The sequence below is a fragment of the Mus musculus genome, chromosome 2 (genome assembly GCF_000001635.26).
Source record: "Mus musculus strain C57BL/6J chromosome 2, GRCm38.p6 C57BL/6J".
Taxonomy (NCBI): domain Eukaryota; kingdom Metazoa; phylum Chordata; class Mammalia; order Rodentia; family Muridae; genus Mus; species Mus musculus.
This window is the reverse complement of record NC_000068.7, coordinates 144744708-144766781: the sequence shown is the minus strand read 5'-3', so window position 1 is coordinate 144766781 and position 22074 is coordinate 144744708. Positions and strand designations below refer to the sequence as shown.

At 44.3% G+C, this 22074-nt stretch overlaps 1 protein-coding gene and 1 pseudogene across 1 annotated transcript in view; both read right to left on the bottom strand.

The window, feature by feature from the left end:
* Positions 1-22074, bottom strand: part of Dtd1 (D-tyrosyl-tRNA deacylase 1) — a 168795-nt gene that overhangs the window by 1966 nt on the left and 144755 nt on the right. Inside the window, exon 5 of the mRNA NM_025314.3 lies at positions 19709-19881. Coding sequence (NP_079590.1) covers positions 19729-19881 — 153 coding nt within the window. The 3' untranslated portion in view covers positions 19709-19728. The remainder of the gene's footprint in view (positions 1-19708; positions 19882-22074) is intronic.
* Gm11743 (predicted gene 11743) lies at positions 8170-10374 on the bottom strand (annotated as a pseudogene).

The window sequence follows — 22074 nt, the reverse complement described above, 5'->3', positions numbered from 1 at the left end:
TGAAATACATACCAGGGACTGTGAATCTATCCAACAGGCCATGATTGGAGAACTAATAAGCCCCGGAATAACAACCTACTATTATTATTTTGCTAAACAGACATAGCATCAAGCTGTCCTCTAAATTCATCTCTCTCTACCCAGAGATAAGTACAGCTCACAGATCTCAAGAGAACATTTTCTTTGTACAGTGACTGGCAGTTAGTGCAGAAACATACAAGTGGCTGAAGCCTAGAGTGTCCAGGGAGTACTCACCACAGGAGCATCTATGTCATACCCTCTCACCACAAGGCTCGGGAACCATTGTGGAAGACTGTAAGAGTCAACTTCAGGAGGACCAGCGAGAAACAAGTCTTTTGAACATGACAGGACCACTGAACTCATGAAATCATAGCATCTGTGGTTTCCTATACACGACCAAGCCAGTCATTATCCCAGCAAGAAGAGGAAGAGGCTGGTGAGACGAAAATGGCCCTTAGTAGGTTGGACATGCTTCAGTGGATGGCCCCAAACTCATGAGTATATAGGCAGCAAAAACTGGAAGATTCAGTTGGGGGGGGGGGGGGAGGGAGGGAGGGAGGGAGACAGAGAGGGAGGGAACACTAAAAGTTGGGAGGAGTTGTGGAGGCAATTCTGGGAGGCAATTGGAGAAGGAGTTTAGGTTGATATTATATTTTTTAAAAATCTGATGGCGGGGCTGGTGAGATGGCTCAGCGGTTAAGAGCGCCGACTGCTCTTCCAAAGGTCCTGAGTTCAAATCCCAGCAACCACATGGTGGCTCACAACCATCCATAACGAAATCTGATGCCCTCTTCTGGAGTGTCTGAAGACAGCTACAGTGTACTTACATACAATAAAATAAATAAATAAATTAAAAAAAAAATCTGATGGCAAAATGTCTTAGTCAAGGTTACTACTGCTATGATAAAACACCATGACCAAAAGCAAGTTGCAGAGTGTGGAGAGCCACGATAACATTTGCCATCATAAGATGGTGCCGGCTTCCGCAGTGCCTTATGCCACTTAAACAAAGAACAAGCTATGTGCGCATGTGCAAAGAGAGTGTTCGCGCCAAGTCTTAGCCCACCCCGGGGCGCGTCTATGAGATCGTGGGTAAGCGACCAGTCAGGCGTGGACACACCACACCAGGGTGTATATAAGCAGCCCTTTTCTGAAGTTCTTTGTCTACTTCATCAATATGCAATAAAATTTGGCTGCAGAAGAATCTTGTGTTCCGTACGCGTTCTTGCGGGTGAGGACAATAGCACGGGACAGCAGAGGGAAGAATTTATTTGGCTTATACTTCCACATCATAGCCCTGGAAGTCAAAACAGGAACTCAAGCAGGGCAGGAGGCAGGAGTTGATGCAGAGGCCATGAGGAAGTGCTGTCTACTACCTTGGCCCCCTCCTGGTTTGCTCAACCTGCTTTCTAACAGAACCCAGAACCCCCAAATACTAATGAAGAAAATGACCTAAAAGCCTGGTAGGCAGCTTGATCTTATGGAGACATTTTCTCAACTCAGCTTCCCACCTCTCAAATTACTCTAGACCACTGTTTCTCAACCTGTGCGTCACAACCATCAGAAAACATATTTCTAATGGTCTTAGAAACTGAGACCCTGTCAGTAGCAAATTACAGTTATGAAGTAGCAATGAACTGTAGAAAACCATTTTATGGTTGGGGGCTCCCCAGCATGAGGACCTGCATTAAAGGGCGGTATAAGGGTGAAAGGCATGATGGTGTAGATAATACAATAGGCTGGAAGTAAAGACAATGCATCAAGAACTGAGGCGTCATATTGAGAAGTTTGAATTGTAAGGGAACTAAACAATCATTTTTACCTGGGCTAATCCTTATTGATATAAGGGATAAAATTGGCAATATCAGTGTAGACCCTAAGACATTAAATAATAATAATAATAATAAAACAAAACAGAGGCCGGTGCAGTGGCACATTCCTGTGACACCAGCACTTGGGAGGCTGAGACAAAAGCAGCATGTGTCTGTAAGCAGCCAGGGCTGTTTTACACTCTGTCTGAAACAATTTAATTAAGTTAGATATAAATAAAATAAAATAAAATCTATATATCTATGTATCACAATATCATGCTCACATAGACATATGGGATAAAGTCTTTGAAAAACAGATGCAAACCCATTTAATGGAATAGGAGTTGGGGAGTTGGGACCTAAAGCAAGGACAAAGAAAGGGATAAACTGGGCACCTGTCTATGAGATAGTTTCTAATACCGCTCAAAATAGTTTTTTTTTAATATGAAATGTCCAAGTGAACTTTAAACGATACGGCAATAATGTGAATTATGTGAGAAAAAGGTTTTAATTATGTATGGCATTCTCAGTCAACCCGAAATGGCTCGCGACCTTAATCCCAGCAATGCAAATTGGGAGAGAACAATAAAGGGGATTATCATGTGCATTTCTAGAGGCCAGCCCTGGCTCTGTGTGTGTGTGCACGTGTGTGTGTGTGTGTGTGTGTGTGTGTGTGTGTGTGTGTCCCTTTGTGATTCTGAGGGTACAATAAAACCCAGCTAACCAACCACTAAGCTTCATGATCTCTCATCTAACAGGGCACTTTCTATCTCCCCATGGCTAAATGCTCCCTGCATGGGTTTTAGGGAAAGCCTAAGATCCTAATAGCAATACTGCTCTGTGAGTGTGATTTCTGATAACTTCAATGCCACCGTGAGCAGATGCCTTATGGGGTTGAGTTGCTATGGAGGCCCCTCCATGCATGTAAGAAAAGCAAGCTAGAAACACAGCGAATGTGCATAGCTAGACTGTGACCTTTGGTTTGGTTTGGAAACCGGTCAGGAACTGACTTCTCCCCTAGGCCCACTCATTGCTGAGACGCCCTTCTTCCAGTCCTGCACTCCTGAACAAGTATCTGAAGGTGCGGCAGGTGGAACCACGCGATGCCATTCTCAGGACCTGTTTCCAGGGTTTAGTCAAAGGAAAGAAGAGAACACGCTTGTTTCTGTATGATGCTGAGGTGATAACTAACCCACGGACCTGAGTCTCTGAAAGGCTCTTTCTTCAGCTGCAATTCCAATAAGTGACGCTCTGAATCGTTTCCCACGCTGACCATCCGAGAAGTCCACCCATCGCCTGGCACAGACTGAAACTGCACTTTTGCTTTTTCGACTTGAATTTTAAGATTCTGCTTGAATAAACTTTCCTTTCCATTCTAGATAAACTTTAAGTACTCTATAATATTCTAAATTTGGGGGGATATTTTTATGATTCAAATGTATGACATACAAATGGAAAATATAAAGTTTACTCTGGAAGAATAAATGACTTGAACATTCACTCTTTTTTTTTTCATTTTTTATTAGGTATTTAGATCATTTACATTTCCAATGCTATACCAAAAGTCCCCCATACCCACCCACCCCCACTCCCCTACCCGCCCACTCCCCCTTTTTGGCCCTGGTGTTCCCCTGTACTGGGGCATATAAAGTTTGCGTGTCCAATGGGCCTCTCTTTCCAGTGATGGCCGACTAGGCCATCTTTTGATACATATGCAGCTAGAGCCAAGAGCTCCGGGGTACTGGTTAGTTCATAATGTTGATCCACCTATAGGGTTGCAGATCCCTTTAGCTCCTTGGGTACTTTCTCTAGCTCCTCCATTGGGAGCCCTGTGATCCATCCATTAGCTGACTGTGAGCATCCACTTCTGTGTTTGCTAGGCCCCGGCATAGTCTCACAAGAGACAGCTACATCTGGGTCCTTTCGATAACATCTTGCTAGTGTATGCAATGGTGTCAGCGTGTGGATGCTGATTATGGGGTGGATCCCTGGATATGGCAGTCTCTACATGGTCCATCCTTTCATCTCAGCTCCAAACTTTGTCTCTGTAACTCCTTCCAAGGGTGTTTTGTTCCCACTTCTAAGGAGGGGCATAGTGTCCACACTTCAGTCTTCATTTTTCTTGAGTTTCATGTGTTTAGGAAGTTGTATCTTATATCTTGGGTATCCTAGGTTTTGGGCTAATATCCACTTATCAGTGAGTACATATTGTGTGAGTTCCTTTGTGAGTGTGTTACCGCACTCAGGATGATGCCCTCCAGGTCCATCCATTTGGCTAGGAATTTCATAAATTCATTCTTTTTAATAGCTGAGTAGTACTCCATTGTGTAGATGTACCACATTTTCTGTATCCATTCCTCTGTTGAGGGGCATCTGGGTTCTTTCCAGCTTCTGGCTATTATAAATAAGGCTGCTATGAACATAGTGGAGCATGTGTCCTTCTTACCAGTTGGGGCATCTTCTGGATATATGCCCAGGAGAGGTATTGCTGGATCCTCCGGTAGTACTATGTCCAATTTTCTGAGGAACCGCCAGACGGATTTCCAGAGTGGTTGTACAAGCCTGCAATCCCACCAACAATGGAGGAGTGTTCCTCTTTCTCCACATCCTCGCCAGCATCTGCTGTCACCTGAATTTTTGATCTTAGCCATTCTGACTGGTGTGAGGTGGAATCTCAGGGTTGTTTTGATTTGCATTTCCCTGATGATTAAGGATGTTGAACATTTTTTCAGGTGCTTCTCTGCCATTCGGTATTCCTCAGGTGAGAATTCTTTGTTCAGTTCTGAGCCCCATTTTTTAAAGGGGTTATTTGATTTTCTGAAGTCCACCTTCTTGAGTTCTTTATATATGTTGGATATTAGTCCCCTATCTGATTTAGGATAGGTAAAGATCCTTTCCCAATCTGTTGGTGGTCTTTTTGTCTTATTGACGGTGTCTTTTGCCTTGCAGAAACTTTGGAGTTTCATTAGGTCCCATTTGTCAATTCTCGATCTTACAGCACAAGCTATTGCTGTTTTGTTCAGGAATTTTTCCCCTGTGCCCATATCTTCAAGGCTTTTCCCCACTTTCTCCTCTATAAGTTTCAGTGTCTCTGGTTTTATGTGAAGTTCTTTGATCCATTTAGATTTGACCTTAGTACAAGGAGATAAGTATGGATCGATTCGCATTCTTCTACATGATAACAACCAGTTGTGCCAGCACCAATTGTTGAAAATGCTGTCTTTCTTCCACTGGATGGTTTTAGCTCCCTTGTCGAAAATCAAGTGACCATAGGTGTGTGGGTTCATTTCTGGATCTTCAATTCTATTCCATTGGTCTACTTGTCTGTCTCTATACCAGTACCATGCAGTTTTTACCACAATTGCTCTATAGTAAAGCTTTAGGTCAGGCATGGTGATTCTACCAGAGGTTCTTTTATCCTTGAGAAGAGCTTTTGCTATCCTAGGTTTTTTGTTATTCCAGATGAATTTGCAAATTGCTCCTTCTAATTCGTTGAAGAATTGAGTTGGAATTTTGATGGGGATTGCATTGAATCTGTAGATTGCTTTTGGCAAGATAGCCATTTTTACAAAAACATTCACTCTTTCAAGTGAAGTGAAGCAGCTGACGCTGTGCACTGAGCAGTCCTGAACTCTTAGACTGAGAAGGCAAGGACACAGAGGGACCCGACTGGAGAGCACTGCAAAGAAGTCAGGCCAGCAACAGCTGTCTCGGGACAGTGAGCTGCCGGGTTTGGTTAGGTTTGTTTGTGTTTGTTTTCCTTCTTTGAGCAATGTGTCATTTCTGAAATGTGCTAAATGAAAAAAAAATTGTAATAAAATTATATTTCAAAATAGGTTTTAAAAGAGAAAACTCATTTGTGAATTCCGTACTAAATTTGTGATTCCCGACTCAAAGAAACAGCACAAGGACTCTCGGAGGTTTTAGTCTAAAAGTTCTCCGAGCTTTTAGGTATGCATTAAGGCAGAAGGACCTCACACAGCACCTGTCTTGAACAGCTAGAAGCTAAGTGTGCCTTCAGAGTTGACCTTGCTATGATGGCGTTTCAATGGACTTAATCATGTGTCAGCATTAATACCACAAATAACATGCTCTCAACACACCGCAGAGCCTTTGACAAGCAGCAGACACTGTCCTGACTGAAAACTGCAGTTCCCTGTGGGACTGTCGGATGGATGCTGCTGTTTCTAACCTGTTTGTTGTCCTTTTCCACCTCATTTCCTCCACAACTATAGAAACACCTAGGCACTGGTTGCTGGCCATCACCTAGGAGTGCCTGGAGACAACGATGTTATGTGTTAGAAAGCTGTACCACCACCACCACAACCAACAGCCTTTTGGACTACCAGCTTCCTCCAGATGTGCTAGTGGCTTTTTATTGCCTTCAAACACCAAAGAGTGAGGAACATCTTCAATGAGGCCAATGCAGGACCTGAAGCTAGGAATCCTTCAACAGCCTATTCAAATATAGATGTGGTGGCTGAGATCTGTACTTCTAGTACTTGGGAGGCTGAAGATGGAAAACTATCCTGGATTTAGGGCCAGTCTGGGCTACATAGTAAGTTTCAGGCTAGCCTAGACTAAAGAATAATACTCTGTCTCAGATGATGGTGATGATGATGGTGATGATGGTGATGATGGTGGTGGTGGTGGTGGTGGTGGTGGTGATGATTGATGAAACCACATCACTATTTGTTGATTTTTAACTGATCAGTTTGTAGCTTTGGGTCATTTGTATAACAACAAAACACAAGTTCTAGACTCAGAACATACAGGACACCACAGGTGTTCTCCAACTCACTATTCAAAGCAAAACAAAATAAAAACCAAGCTTTGATGTGTTTACTAATTTCATGTCACAGCTAGGAATCCAACTACCTTTCATTTACCTAGAAGAGTTCTGTCAAAAACTTACAATTTTCTGGAAAAGTCAACATTATCAGTGAATTTCTGACCTGTTAGCACTATTAAAAATTTCAGTGAGTGCCTCTAATGAACTGCCAAGGGGACTTGGGTCTTTTACCAGCTAGACCCACAAAGCAAGATCTGTCTTAAACAATAGAAATTTGACAAGGAGTGGCGGTTCTATACTACAGTCTCAGTCCTTTGGAGACACTTAGGGAACTCAAGGCCAGCCTGGGGTATTTAAAGAGTTCAAGGACAGCCTGCCCTACATAGTAAGACCCTGTTCCCAAAACTTTGGGGTAGGAACCAATGCCTGACTTCCAGTTAAGATGGAAGATTAGAAGGTACCTCTCCTTGTGACCCACTTAAGGTGAAACTGCCAAATAAGAAAGAACTGCCTATTGCAAAGAGAGAAAATGGAAGTTGTTTGGAAACCACAAAGGCAGTGAGCGAATGACTCAGAGTTGGGTTCCCATCCCCCCAAGCCAAGGTGAACATTGTTCAGATGCTCAGCTGCACAGTAGGGTGAGGTGAAGCACAGCCCTCATCCCAGGGCTAATCTAGGGGTCTCAGGTAGAAAGAAAGGGACATCCCTACCATCGAAACAATTCCACACTCCTCAAAAGCCTAAATGTAGCAGTGGGTGTGGGTGAGACAGATTCCTTCCACCTGGGTCAGGGTAATCAGAATAACCATTTTGTTAGTCTGTATAACTCAGGGAGCAAGGAAGGGCTAGCCACCATCTTGAGAAGGTACCTGTTGTTCAAAACTAACTCACTCTGGGGGGTTGAGCATAATCCATAAATTAGGCAATCTAAATTTAAAGGAGCCCCAACCCTAGAGCAAAAGGTAGTTCTAGGAGATAGATGTGCACAGCAAGGACGCCTAACCCTGAGGAGCTGAGTGGGGGAGGCTTTGGGAAGCTTGACTGGAGCTGTAAAGCACATAACTCCTCCTTCAATAGATGGGATCAAGACTCATCAGCTGAGACGCAGACTTTGATAGCCATGAGCCTACAGTCAGTGGGTGGGTTCAACCCCTGGAATCGCCTGTCACTGAGAACACTGACGTTCCAACAGTGTGCCTCATGCCCACAGATGCATCCTCCCAGTACAGTGATTAATAGTCAGGAGGTCCCAAAGAAAACTACGGCAGGTCTTTGCCTGTACAGATCTCAGGGCTGCAGGGGCTTCTCGTAACTCCCAACGTATTTCAGGATACCCTGTCCCCTCAATTAGAACAGCCTAGGGACACCATAGAACACAAAGCTAAGTGTGGACAACAGAGGTCTTGGTACACAAAGAAAGGAAGCTGTCAAAGTGAAGACAGGTCCAATAGACATTGGACACTTCTCCAAAACACACTGAAGGCCAGCGTAAACCATGAAAAAGCCAGGAGCCCGCAGGTACAACTGTCGCTCCCGTCCCCAAGCAGAGTTCTTCTCAGTACTGTCAGAGTGAAGTCGGAGGAATCCGACTCCAGGGAGGCCAACACTGATCACAAGAGGCCCAGGGGAGGTTTCTTCTGCTCAGCGTCTGGTTCTGTGCCATAATGACCTTAGGTGAATTGCTGAGATGCTCACACAATCCATCCGTCAAACCTCTAAGGCCTATAGAAGTATAAAAGTTGACACCAAAGCATTTGTCTTGAGGCACTAATCCTTCAAAGAATGTTTAATCTTGCATGAAGCTTACACAGTTCCTGGGAAATATTTTGACAAACATTCTACAAGGTGACACCGTGGCCTCTTCACATTAGTACATTCTAGTACACTCCAGAGAAGCAAATCGGCGTGTAAAATGTAAGCACACACCTTAGCCACACCTCTCAGTGATTGTTTCTACGTGGTGTGCGGTATCCTACTGCTCACTGCATAGTCTTTCAAATGATTCCATGAGCCCCTTTTCCAGCATGCCAGCTCACCCAGCTAGAGCCTAAAGGACTCTCACAAACCCTCTGATGGCACAGCAATCAAGCGCCACATCACAGTGTTCTTCTGTTTGGACTTTCAGGGAACTCCTTTTGTTCACTCTGTAAGTGTCCCCTTCAAACTCAAAACTTGACTGAGTAGCAAGTCATATGACAAAAGATGGGTAGATGAGCTTCAGTTTTGTCATGAGCAGTCACTGTTACCTTCATTAAGAATGTCCCAAAGAGCCTCCTCACTGGGAACAGAAAGCCCAAACACTTCTGAACTACAAAAAGTACCATAATTGCATCCTCCCTTCTCCCTGATCAGAAACATATATTAATATGTTAAAATGTATTATATATATACATATGTCATATATTTAATATATATCATATATACTATAGTAAATGAACATATTGGATAAATAAGTCGACATTGGAGATGTCAACTTTGTTGGTGGCTTCAGCACTGATCATTTATTTAGGTGCTTTTGCTCATTCCCTAGTATGCTAAGATAGATAATATACATACATATATACATACATACCAAACATATCTATTGCCTAAAGTATGATTTGGAAGTAGTTCATGTCTTTTATTTTAAGCATCATATTGTCTATTAAAAGAAAATAAGAGAAAAGACCACACCAAAAAAAGGCCAAGGGTATTGTTGGACTGACTTGCCCATGTGGAGGGTCTTTTCTGAGTGATCTCCTAAAATAAAATATTCTAGTAAGAAATTTTCTTCCTTTTTAATAGCTTGTACTTTTCTTTATTCTCTACAAGACTGGGATCCATCTTGGAAACATTAAGAATATCTACTGGATTAGTCATCCTCCAAAGTGAGCATGTGGGTAAACTGAGTCAAGTCTTTCTAGGATAACAAGTAGTTCTCAAATCCATCTTTTTGTAGGATTGAATCCAAATTCAATCATATGGTGGACTCCTTTGCCACTTTCAGACTCATGCAGAATGCTTCAAAGAAATTCAAAACGAGCACTGACTCCTCCTGGTGGCACTGTGTTAATTTGAGGCTGCATTCTTTGAGCAAGCCAATGGCTGCTACGACATTATCACCTGCTGGTCTTTCCAATAGCAAAGTGAGCATCTCTAAGCATAGAATTTCATGTGCTACATCTTGCTTATTAATTAGATGTGCAACAAAGTTTGAAATACTCAGACAAATTCATTTGCTGTTTCTTTAATATTCTTTCTGAAAATTAGGAATTAATCTCATATGGATTTATTCACCAATTTGTGGGACTTTTGAGTTGGTACTTGCCACTAGAATTGCATAATCACTGGTGACAAGTCAAGGAGTAGTTTTTGCTTACAAAGCAGATGTGGACAGTAGTCCTCTTCCTTAACTTGAAGAAGCTCGTGGATAATGAAACATCCTGGAGATGCTGATTTTATTGGTGGTCTCAGCATTGTTCATCTTCCTTAGGGCCTCTCAGCTCATCGTCTGGTGATGCTGAGCTGATTTTACCTGTAATCTGTTCCTGCTTGATCCTGAGCCTTGAGGGAGGAATGTACAGTCCCCACTGTGAGTAAGGAGACAATCCAGTTTGCCTTCCCTCTTTCCAGTAGGTTCATCCTCAATGGAGCTCAGTTACTGCAGGTTCTGGGCTTCTTCCAGGAGACAGGGACTCCTAGGATCTCTTCTGACCCAGACCTCTTTCTCCTTCTCCATGTCTTCCCTGGTGATTCCATGTTGCCATCATAAAGCATCCTGTTTTTGGTTTCTCGTTGGTTTATGTGCTTATTCACTTTACAGCTTGACCACAGCCCCCCTCCCAGTCCCACCCTCACACACATACCCATCCCCCACCTTCTTTCCCTCAGTGATGAAGAGGCCCCACTGTGGGTACCAACCAACCCTGATACATAAAGTCACAGGGAAACCAGACATATCCTCTCCCACTGAGGCCAGACAAGGCAGCCCTGCTAGGAGAAAGGGATTCAAAGACAGGCATTTAAAAAAGCATGGAGAAGAATTTTTTTTTTCCTTCTGGGATGTCAGTGAAGCAGAAAGGTGAGCTGGGTGCTTTCCCCGTCTCCCTGAGCTAGCAGGCTTTCATCTCAGTGTTGGCTCCTGGGCCTTCTTTTGGTAAATCAAACGTTTGAGATTTTGTTTTAAAAACAGCACACCATCTCTCACCATATACAAAAATCAGCTCAAAATGAACCAAAGACTTAAATGTGAGTCCTGAAACTATAAAAATATAAGAAGACACTCGAGGACATCATAGGGTAAACACTTGGATATGATTGCAAAAGCATAGTCAATGAAAGCAAAAAACCTGACAAAGGAGATTACATAAAACTATAAACTTTCTATAGAGTAAAGCATTCGTCGACAGAGCGAAGATTAAAGGGAGTAATATTTGGAAACTGTAAGAAAAAATGATTTTTAGAATATATAAGAAATTCAAACAAACCAATCTAAAAAACTAACAATGTGATTTTTAAATGAGCAAATGACCTGAATAGACATTTCCCAGAAAACATCCAAATAGCCAGTGTGCTTATAAAAAACTCACGCAGCCGGGCAGTGGTGGCTCACGCCTTTAATCCCAGCACTTGGGAGGCAGAGGCAGGGGGATTTCTGAGTTCGAGGTCAGCCTGGTCTACAGAGTGAGTTCCAGGACAGCCAGGGCTATACAGAGAAACCCTGTCTTGGAAAACCAAAAAAATAAAATAAAATAAAAAATAAAAACAGCTCACACAATGAGATATCATTCTATCTCAGTTAGAATGACTGTTGTAAAGTGAAAAATAAGTAATGCTAGCAAGGATGTAGAGAGTCAAAATCTGACATACTTTTGATAGGGATGTAAATTAGGCTAGCCATATGGAAAACAATATGAAAGTTTCCCAAAAACCTAGAAATAAAATCACCATATGGTGCAGCCCTCCCACTCCCTGCAACATATCTGCAAGCACTGTGATCAGCACTCTACAGGTGCAGCGGCATCCGCCTGTTTACTAATGCACTATCCACAATAGCCAAGAGATGAAACTGACCTAGCTGACTATCAATAGATAAATAAGAGTGTGTTTTACATACACAATGGAGTATTATGTACTCATTCAATAAATAATGAAATACTTTCATTCCCAACAAGGTGGATGGAAGCAACAAACATTATGTAAAAGAAATAAGCCATATATAAAAAGGTGAATGTTGCATGTTTTTACTTATATGGAGAAGACAAAGTTGATCTCAGAGAGGCAGAGAACAGATTTAACGTGACTAGAGTCTGGGAAGGGGCTTGGGGAGAGGACGCAAAGGGATGGCGTTAGAACTAGCCACCCCCACCCCACCCCACCCCCAGGTGCTAGTGTGAAGAGCCTCATAATCTGGCCCCACTCTCCTCACATCTGCAGGCAAGAGCTAACAGGCCACACAGTTCTCACAAGAGCTAACTCTCATACTGTCAGGAATCCAGGGACAACTGTCGGTAGTCAGGTAACACAGGCTGCATATTAACTAAGCCTGCTTCCTTGCAGTGAAAGACCACCCCGTCCCTGAGAAACCTTTATGAGTAGGTATGACACTGTGTCCAAGGACTGAGCCTCTGATTTCAGACCCTTCCCTGCAGCATCAAATCTCTGTCTGAAGGACAGACAGTTCAGTAGATGCCTTTCTCTGGAGCCCCCGTCCCTCTCCAGCCCCTAAACTAAGAGCTGGTAAATAAGCACGGCAGTAGAGCTGGATAAGAACATACTGAATTAGAATATCTACTATTCTTCTAGCAATGGACGGCAGGATGCCTACACTTGACAACAAAGAAGAGAATGCTTCCTGATAGCTGCTGTAGAAGATTTTGAACGTTCCAAACAATAATAAACAATGTGTCTTTGGTGGTCAGTATATCGGACACATGTTTACATGTACTGAAAGGTCACACTATGAACCATAAACATGTAAAACTATTATATGCCCTTTAAAACTGAAAATATATGAGAAAAAAATTTAAAGAGAAACAAAACATTTAAATACTGAAAGCATAAAAAGTACCAGTTAGAACTCCAGACCAGTAAAATTACCCTTCAAAAGCAAAAGAGAAAGCTAAAGATTTCCTCAAATATGTGCTTCAAGGAATATGGAAAGCAATTCTTCAAAGAGAAGGAACATGAAATAGTTCAGAAAGCTGTGTTCACAGCATGAAAGGAAAAGCCATAATCAGAGAAATGAAGGCAAACAATCTTTTTTTAACCTTAATTTATCTTTAAAATAACCATTCAGGAAACAATAAAAACCACTGCACCAGTGATCGCACCATGTGGCAGGTGGGGGTGACCGCAGCAACCCCGCAGGAAAGAGCTGTAAGGTACAGGACTGTCCGGGTTACTTAGTGTGGAGCTGTTTAAAAGCAGAATTAGAGATGTTTAACATGCATATTATAAACTCTAGAGCAAACATACACGTGTGCATGTATGTGTACACACACACACACACACATACTACTCTACTTGACTCAGCTCATTAGGAAGAACTCCTCTAAGACAGCAGCGTCTTTCTATTCCAGCAAAGGTCAAGTTGGAAAGGCAAACAGACGGCAGCTTCCAAAACACTTCCCTTGTTGGTTTGACTGTGTTGACATTTGAGAAGGAAATGTGGGTGCTGGTCAGGAGCTCTTCTCATACCCAATTTACTACAGCTAAGTAAAGACTCAAATGAAGTGACAGGTGACACAGAAGGAAAGGTCTGCCAGCCCAGGCTGCCCTAACACCAGCCTGGTAACAAACAGCCTGGGGTCACACCACAAATCCTCTCACCCTGAGGAGTGAGGTGAGGAACCTGAAGAAATAGGTCCAAACACAGACCACTGTTAATTTTAGCATCCTTATGTCTGTTTGATGAAATAGAACAGAACATTTGCAATGTGACAGAGGACCGCCCCGCCCTGGGAATATCCTCCCAAACACAAAGGGTTTTAATCATTTTCAAAGACAAATAGAGCCACTAGTGTGAACTACTACTCAGTCTATTCTCTCTGCTTTTCCCTTTTCCCTCTCAAGACCTAGAAAGCCCAAGCAGCTCCCCTGGCTGCACAAGATCCCCAGGGTTCTTTCTCTTTTCTAAGAAAATCAAGAGAACTGCAGCTCCCTGTCTGTTCCATGCAGCAAAACAAACACAAGGTCATAGTCTGCCATTCTCCAGCTCGCACAAATATCTAAATATCTGAGGGTGATTTTGTGGCCTGTTGGGATGACAAACTTCTTTAAAGACACAACACAAAACCTAAACGTGTGATTGTAGTAGCCCCCTGCCCCTTCTTCTGGCCCCTTTCAAAGTCTTTAAATCCAGGAATGTGGCTGAATTCTCAGAGGTGGGTACATCCCAGCCCCTCACTGGTCCTTGGCTAAATGGTGATTCAGAGACCTTCTTTGGCCACAGGCTGAGAGGGACTCTCCCTGCCAGGCGCTGTTGCAGCTGCCTCAGATCTGAGTTACAACTGTAAGACAAGAGTCTCCCCAAACAATATGGGCGACTGCCATTGCCCTTGGTTACCTTCCAGAATTTGAAAAGAAGATCCTATTGCTAAAGACATCACACTTGAGACACAAACCTGGATGAATAGAGCTGGAAATGACCTGGAGACCTCCTCCCTGGGGAGTTCTCACAACACTGGAAGATGCTCCTCTGTGCCCACCACTGAGGAAGGTCAGAAGGACTCAACCTGTCAGGCTGTTGTGCTGGGGAAATTCTTAACTTGCTTCAGAAGTGGACACTAGCCTGGGCCTCCAGCTGTGAATCCTAGGCGTGAGGGTGGCATCTCCAAGTGTCGAGAGAATGAAGGCCTGAAATCTGGGTGGCAGCCCTCACTCCTAGGACCCACAGCCCATCTCTCTGTTTTCCACTGTAGAGGCTTAAAAGCACTGGAGTTTAGGTCAGGTCTCCTTCCTGCACAAACTGCTACATGCATTCTGACACTGTGACTTCCACCTGCCTACATCCTGCAGCAGCTGCAGGAAGTGGATCTAATTACTTTAAGAGAAGAAACACCAAGGAGGCAGAAATCACTTAAAGAGAAGCAACCAGCTCGATAAGAGGAAGAGTTAGTACCTATCTCTAAGTAGCCGGACAGACCTGAGGCCTAACCATGCCTTCTTTCTTGTCCATTTGTGTGAGATTATAATACAGTTACATTTCTCTCTTCCCTATACACTCCCTCCAAACCCTTCCATATACTCCTCCCCTTTCTCCTTCAGATTTTCCACTGTTATTGTATGCATCTTCGTATACATATATACCTACATATTTCTAAATATAACCTCTTCAGTCATAAAATGTTACTTGTATGTGTATTTTCAGGGCTGTCTCTTTGGCCCTGAATAACCCATTAGTGTGCTCTTCCCAGGAAAGACCACCTGCCCCACTCCCAGCTCTCCTCGCTTGCCCATAGTTCTCTGTGTAGGGTTGCAGCCTTGTGGACTTCCTCTCAACACCTGCCGTCGAGTTTGGCGTGTCCATTGGTGGTGTCCTTGTTCAGCTCATGTTCGGGCAGTCATGTTGGTGAGACTTTATAGATGTAGCTTCTAATGTTACTAGGAGACACCATCTCACCGCAAACTCCCTTATCCTCTTGCTCTCAAAATCTTTCCACCCATTCTTCCACCGTGTTTCCTGAGCCTTGGGTGTGGAAAAGTTTCGAGAATATCATCATTAGGACTGGGCTCCACATTAGGACTGGGCTCCACAACTCTGCATTTTGATTGGTTGTGGTTTTCTATAATGATCTTTGTCTGTTACAAGAGAAGGTCCCTTGGTGAGGAGCGAAGACTACACAGATCTGTAAATGTCAGGACAAATGTTTATTCTTACACGCGTTCTCGACCGGCCAGGAAGAACGCAACAAACCGGAATCTTCTGCGGCAAAGCTTTATTGCTTACATCTTCAGGAGCCAGAGAGCAAGAGAGCAAGAGCTCTATTGCTTACATCTTTAGGAGCCAGAGCGCAGGGAGCGCTAGAGTGCAAGAGCCAGAGCAAGAGCCAGAGCAAGAGAGAGAAATGGCGAAACCCCGTCCCTTTTTAAGGAGAATTATTCTCCGCCTAGGACGTATTACTCCTTGATTGGCTGCAGCCCATCGGCCGAGTTGTCGTCACGGGGAAGGCAGAGCACATGGGGTGGAAAACTACCCTTGGCACATGCGCAGATTATTTGTTTACCACTTAGAACACAGGATGTCAGCGCCATCTTGTAACGGCCAATGTGAGGGCGGCTCCCCACAGTTTATAGATTCTTGTTAGGGATTATGCTGCTTTAGTAAATTAGAGGTTGTAGATTCTTCTCCAATAATCATGATTTCATTAGCACTAAGTAGTTGGCTAGGTATCCAGTACCAGGCATGGTCTCCCTCTTATTGAGTGGGTCTTAAGCCTAACCCTGACTTCTTGATGTCCTCTCTATTTGAGCATGAGCTTGGCCTCTGGCTTCTTCTCCATCTGACTGGCCTTCTGCTCTTCCCACTGTCTAGCCAACACCCTGAAGGCTATTTTGCCCTCAGCCAGGCAGAGGCCTCCTCTCCATCACCCATCTCCATCCCTGCCCTGTCTGCATGTGTCACAACTCCTACCTCCAGACAGATAATTAACCAGGAGCATCAGCAGTATTTGTATGACAAAACTAACTACCGGCAGGAAAAATATCAAGTTTTAGAAGGACATTTAGGGTGGATATTTTATATTTTATGTTCACATATTCAGAATACTTAACATTAATTAGAAACCAAATATCACACTTTATATACAATTAAGCCATGTCATGTTTTTCAGTTCATGACTAAAAAGCAGTGGCCTTAGGCCTGAGCACTACAATGAGAAACTGGTGAGTTGGTGGCTGTGGCCAGTGAGGCCCAGTGTGATGTGACCTTTCTCTGACTCACTCACTCATACATGAATATGTATGGTAAGTCAATCAAGACCAGTTACTGCAGAACCGTCATCTTCCCCTAAGTGCACTGGAGGAAAGCATAAAGCTTTCACTAGGGAAAAGCAGGCGCATTCCTTCCTAGCCCCCAAACTATCCGTGAGCTAGCTGCCCGGGCTCTCTGTGCTATGTATTCATTCCTTTATCTGCTGAGCAGGGACTATGGCACCCAACTCTTATCAACATATCTCACCACCTGTATTCCAACATCCTCAAAGCCATAGGCATCTTGTAGGCTGCCCTTATAGGAGGGAAGAGAAGGCCTTGCTGGCCACTCTACTCTTGAAGTTTGGTATCTCCAGAGTGACCCTGTCTTCAGACTTGGTTTAATCAGTTTATGAGGTGAAGATTCAAAAATGCAGGCCTGAGGCAGAGGCAGGCAGATTTCTGAGTTCCAGGCCAGCCTGGTCTACAAAGTGAGTTCCAGGACAGCCAGGGCTACACAAAGAAACCCTGTCTCGAAAAAAAAACAAAAAAAAAACAAAAAACAAAAAAAACAAAAACAAAAGAAATGCAGGCCTATGGAGCTGGAGAGATGGCTCAGCGGTGAAGAGCACTGACTGTTCTTCCGAAGGTCCTGAGTTCAAATCCCATGAACCACATCTCATCACATGGTGGCTTACAACCATCCGTAATGAGATCTGATGACCTCTTCTGGTGTGTCTGAAGACAGCTACAGTGTCCTTTTTTTTCCAATTTTTTATTAGATATTTTCTTCATTTACATTTCAAATGCTATCCTGAAAGTCCCCTATACCCTCCCCCCACCCTGCTTCCCTACCCACCCACTCCCACTTCTTGGCTCTGGAGTTCCCCTGTACTGGGTCATATAAAGTTTGCAAGACCAAGGGGCCTCTATTCCCAATGATGGCCGACTAGGCCATCTTCTGCTACATATGCAGCTAGAGACATGAGCTCTGGGGGTACTGGTTAGTTCATATTGTTGTTCCACCTATAGGATTGCAAACCCCTTCAGCTCCTTGGGTACTTTCTCTAGCTCCTCCATTGGGAGCCCTGTGTTCCATCCAATAGATGACTGTGAGCATCCACTTCTGTGTTTGCCAGGCTCTGGCATAGCCTCACAAGAGAGAGCTATATCAGGGTCCTTTCAGTAAAATCTTGCTGGCATATGCAATAATGTCTGCGTTTGGTGGCTGATTATGGGATGGATCCCCGGATGGGGCAGTCTCTGGATAGTTACAGTATGCTTATATATAATAATAAATAAATCTTTTTTAAAAAAATGCAGGCCTAAGACCTGTCCTCAATCCCAGCCCCACAGCCACAAGACTGTCACCAAAATAGCTATTATTGGTATTCCCTCCCCTTTTTCCTGTGAGTTCCCTGTCCCTGCATCCTTCTAGACACCCCTTACCCTCACACTGATTAGTCTCTACCCCGATCCTTTATATCTTCCGGCCTAACCTCTCTCCTGTAGCCCTGCTATTTCTTTGGACTTCTATAGTTCCTCCAAACTGGCCTATCTACTTCCAGCCTCACTTGCTGGAGCTGGAGGATGACCTTTGCATGTTATGCCTGACTATGATCTTTCGCTTGCAAAAGGCACTTCATTAGACTAGGATGAAGTCCACCTTCCCGGCAGTTATAGACCAGGTCCCTCCAACTTCACAAGAAGCTCTCTGCTCTCTGCACTGGTACCCAACTATTCAGCTAATCTTCACTTCCTCTCTTCCAGTCCTCCAACAAAATAATGTTGGCACACTCCTATAGATTAGATCTAGAGTGTCTTCCAAGTGTTCACATAGCCAAGGCCTGCCTGGTCTCCACCATGGCTCTACTGGCATGCAGTGGAAGTTTTGAGAGATGCACCTGGTAGAGGAGATAATGTTACTAATTCAGATGTGCTCCTAAAAAGAGACTGTAGAGTCCCAGCAGTCTCTTCCCCCCCGTTCTCCTCTTTGTGCTTCCTAGCCATGAGGTAAACAGTTTGCATCACCATATGCTCCTATCATGATATATGGCCTTGCCAAAGGCTCAAAAGCCAACAGGGTCATTGCCTGAAACTTCCAAAACCATGAGCCAGAATAAGCCTCTCCCAGATGATTCCTTACAGGGACCACAGGCTAACACATACCGCTCCTCTGCCAGATGTTTCTTTACAGTGACCACAGGCTAACACACACTGATCCTCTGCCGTGGCAGCTGTCCCTTGCTCCTGTCCTTCTCAGTTCCATGTGTCCTTCAAGGTCAACTTTCTGAGTCCTCTCTAGTGCACACTCCATTCCATCCATGCCACAATGCACCGGGCTGTGACACAACTGTTTCTATTCTTCTTCTTGAATGTGTAAACTTGTTAAGGTCAAGTCACGGCTCCTTCACATCTGTACCTGAGTGTTTGGTCCAGTGTCCATCAAACAAGGGGCTTTGATAATATATGAAATGAGAAAAACTGAGACAGAAGGCCACTGGGGACTCTGGGAGATGAACTTAATGCTACAGTGACCTCAACACAATCCTGGGCATGGAAATGGTGAAGAACAAAGCACCGTTTTAGGAAAAGTAGAGGGGCAATGCCGGCTGGGCATGGTGGTCCTGTCAGTAGCCTCAGTGCTCACAGGGCAGAGGTAGAAGCACTGCTGTGAGTATGAAGGCAGCGTAGTGTACACAGTCTTGCCCTCGATATAGTATACAGGTAAATTACAGTGTCATGAAGGATGAAGAGAACGGTGCAAAATACAAACCAGGCAACAGTGAGAGGTGACGACTTCAGAGGACAATCAATGGCCTCTGCCAGAGGGGCTGATCTAAGAGTGACAATGGTGGACAGAGTGGTAGAGTAGGACACTGATGAGCCTGGTGGCAGGAGGGCACAGATGTTAGTCAGGCCCAGGCAGTGTGGCTGACACAGGCAATGCCAGAGGGACATACACCCATTCACTGGCTGGGCCTCTCATATGTATGTATCTTGCCTGTACACGTTTCAGTGACTACAACACAGTCTTACAGCAATAACCATCACTGTGTTGGAAAGTAGCACACTTAAGGATGCCATGAAGAAACGTTCAAAGATGAACACTGCCTTTGCAGCCATCTCCCCTTGTCACTTCTGTCCCCCTGTAGCAGGTGGGGACAAGGCTGTGCGGGTGGGACCCTCCTACCTGAGCTCCTGCATCCGCATCTATGGCTCCCGCTCAGAAGACACGTCACCCTCTGCCCCGCTGCTGGCGCTGCGGTCTTCTTTGCGGGGTGCATTCCGTTCTTTGCTTGACTCAGAAGGGCCTTTGGCTCTGGTCTTTTCTTTTCTCTGCTGCTGTTTCTCCAGCTTTGACAGCTGATTTTAAAAAAAGAAGAAGAAGAAGAAAATAGTTTAAAGCTGTGAAGATGTGACTAAGTAGCCAAATCCTCAGAACTTCCCAGGTGGAAACCACAGGAAAAGCCTCTGCCTGGTGCCTGGTTTATCACGATGGCCCACAGACCCAACTATGGACAACACTGACCAAACAGCACCTAAATCCTTAACACACAATGGCTTACCTGCTACCTGTAATGTCACTCTGACTTTTCCTCACCCAGCATGGGGGATGTGAAGACAGCCATGCAACAGGCTTCTTCCTCAGGCTCAGAAGACTTCCTTAAATGGCAAGACTTTTTTTTTTTTTTTTTTTGGTAGCTCATTACCATTTTCTTTGATGGTGCTGTAGCCTTTCTCACATTGTCTTCCCACTGAGTATGTTTTAAAGAGTGTTCAAAGCATTCCACTGTTTGTGGAAGGTAACAGAGAAGACTGAAATAAAATACACTGAGCAGTGTCAGTTACATTCATTCCGGAGCCTAAAGCCTGACTCACCCACGCCATGTGCTCCTACTATGCTAATGGTAGTCACAGATGGGCCACCAGCCACTGGAGAATCCAGCTGGGGGGAGGGATGTGGGGAGAAGGGATGGGGTTGGCAGCACATGCTCTGAAGTGACCCAATTCTTCCCTTGATATCTCCCCAACAGTTTCAAAGTAACCACAGACTAGACAGTCAGAAGAAACTTAGGTCATCTCACACTGGGAGCCACAGAACAGCCACTCCAGGAAGGCCTGCTGAGAATAGTAGCCAAGTTTTGGTTCACGAGATTTTCTTGGACCAAGAAAGGTATCTGTACCAAAGCCTGAGAGACAGCAACACCCAGCTCCATCTGCTTCCCAGACCAAGGCATTTTCTCCATCACATGGAAAGAAATTCAGTGACGGGCTAGCCTCTCCCAGCTCGCCTCTGCCCCATGACAATCACTTCCCAGAGCCTTCCAGAGCACTGCTTCTTTTGTAGACAGACTTAGAACTCAGCCTTTTATTGATGAACAATCAATAGCTTTCGATTTGGTCCAAGAAATCAAATGTACTAATGATTGCCTTACAGTATTATCTTTCCCAATTTCCATTACCCTGAAAAGTTATAGCAAATAACCAGGCAGGTTGGTGTGCTAATTAGATGCGTGTGCTGAGTTGTACCATTGATCCAGAGACTTCCCAGGCAAGTTCCTTTACAAGATTCCACCCATGAGAGATTACAAGAGCCAGAGGTGGTGGATAACTACAAAGAAATGGTGTTTTTCAGGCACAACAGGCCAGTTGGACATATGAACTACATGACTGACAGTATGCACAAGAGCCGTGTCAGCTCAGGCCAGCTAAAATCCCAGCATGGGACAGTGGGAAAGGCACCCAGAGTCTCACCTCTTGCTGAGGAGCTCTTAGCTGGTGATAGCTTCTAAAAGAGGAAGAGTCTGGTTGTTTCAAGGGTGTGGCCCCTAGTAGGTCAACCACTCTCCAGGGCAGACCCACACCAAGAGTATTTGAGCAGACAAATTGGATCTATCAGTGGTTTGGTGTTTGTTTGTTTGTTTGTTTGTTTGGGAAAAAACAAAGTTTCAGAGACAGCACTACACAGCATGATGAACTCCCACACTACACACCGGGATTAGTTCATTCACTGCACACCGTGACAAGCTCACACACTGCACACCATGACAAGCTCACACTACACACTGTGATGAATTTACTCACTACATACTGCGATAAGCCCAGGCAAAAGTGGGGGGAGACAGACTCTAGCTCCAGTGCACTGGCTATCTTGAGGGGAGAGGAAAAAAATATAGACTGAATACACATAGGCTTCAACTCAAACTGTCAACTTTCACTTCTTTAAGAACAAAACCAGATCTAGAGTTAGAGCCAGCCATGAGCTATTTATTTGCACAGGACACTTGGACCACAGACAGAGAGATGCTCATGGCAGGGTGGACGTCAGCACACTTTCATTGACAGTCACCCAGTGAAAGTAAAACCTACTGTGCTATGATCTCAGTGTGTAGCTGACTTCATGCTGACCGAAAGAAGCTCACTGTGTGGTCATGGCCTGGTAACGAACAGCTCACAAGCCAGCCCTTAAAGTAGCAATGGTCAAAAGAAAAGGTAATAACATTTTTAGTATGGAAATGACAACACAAACTTTTGCTTCATTTTCTCTGCAGCGTT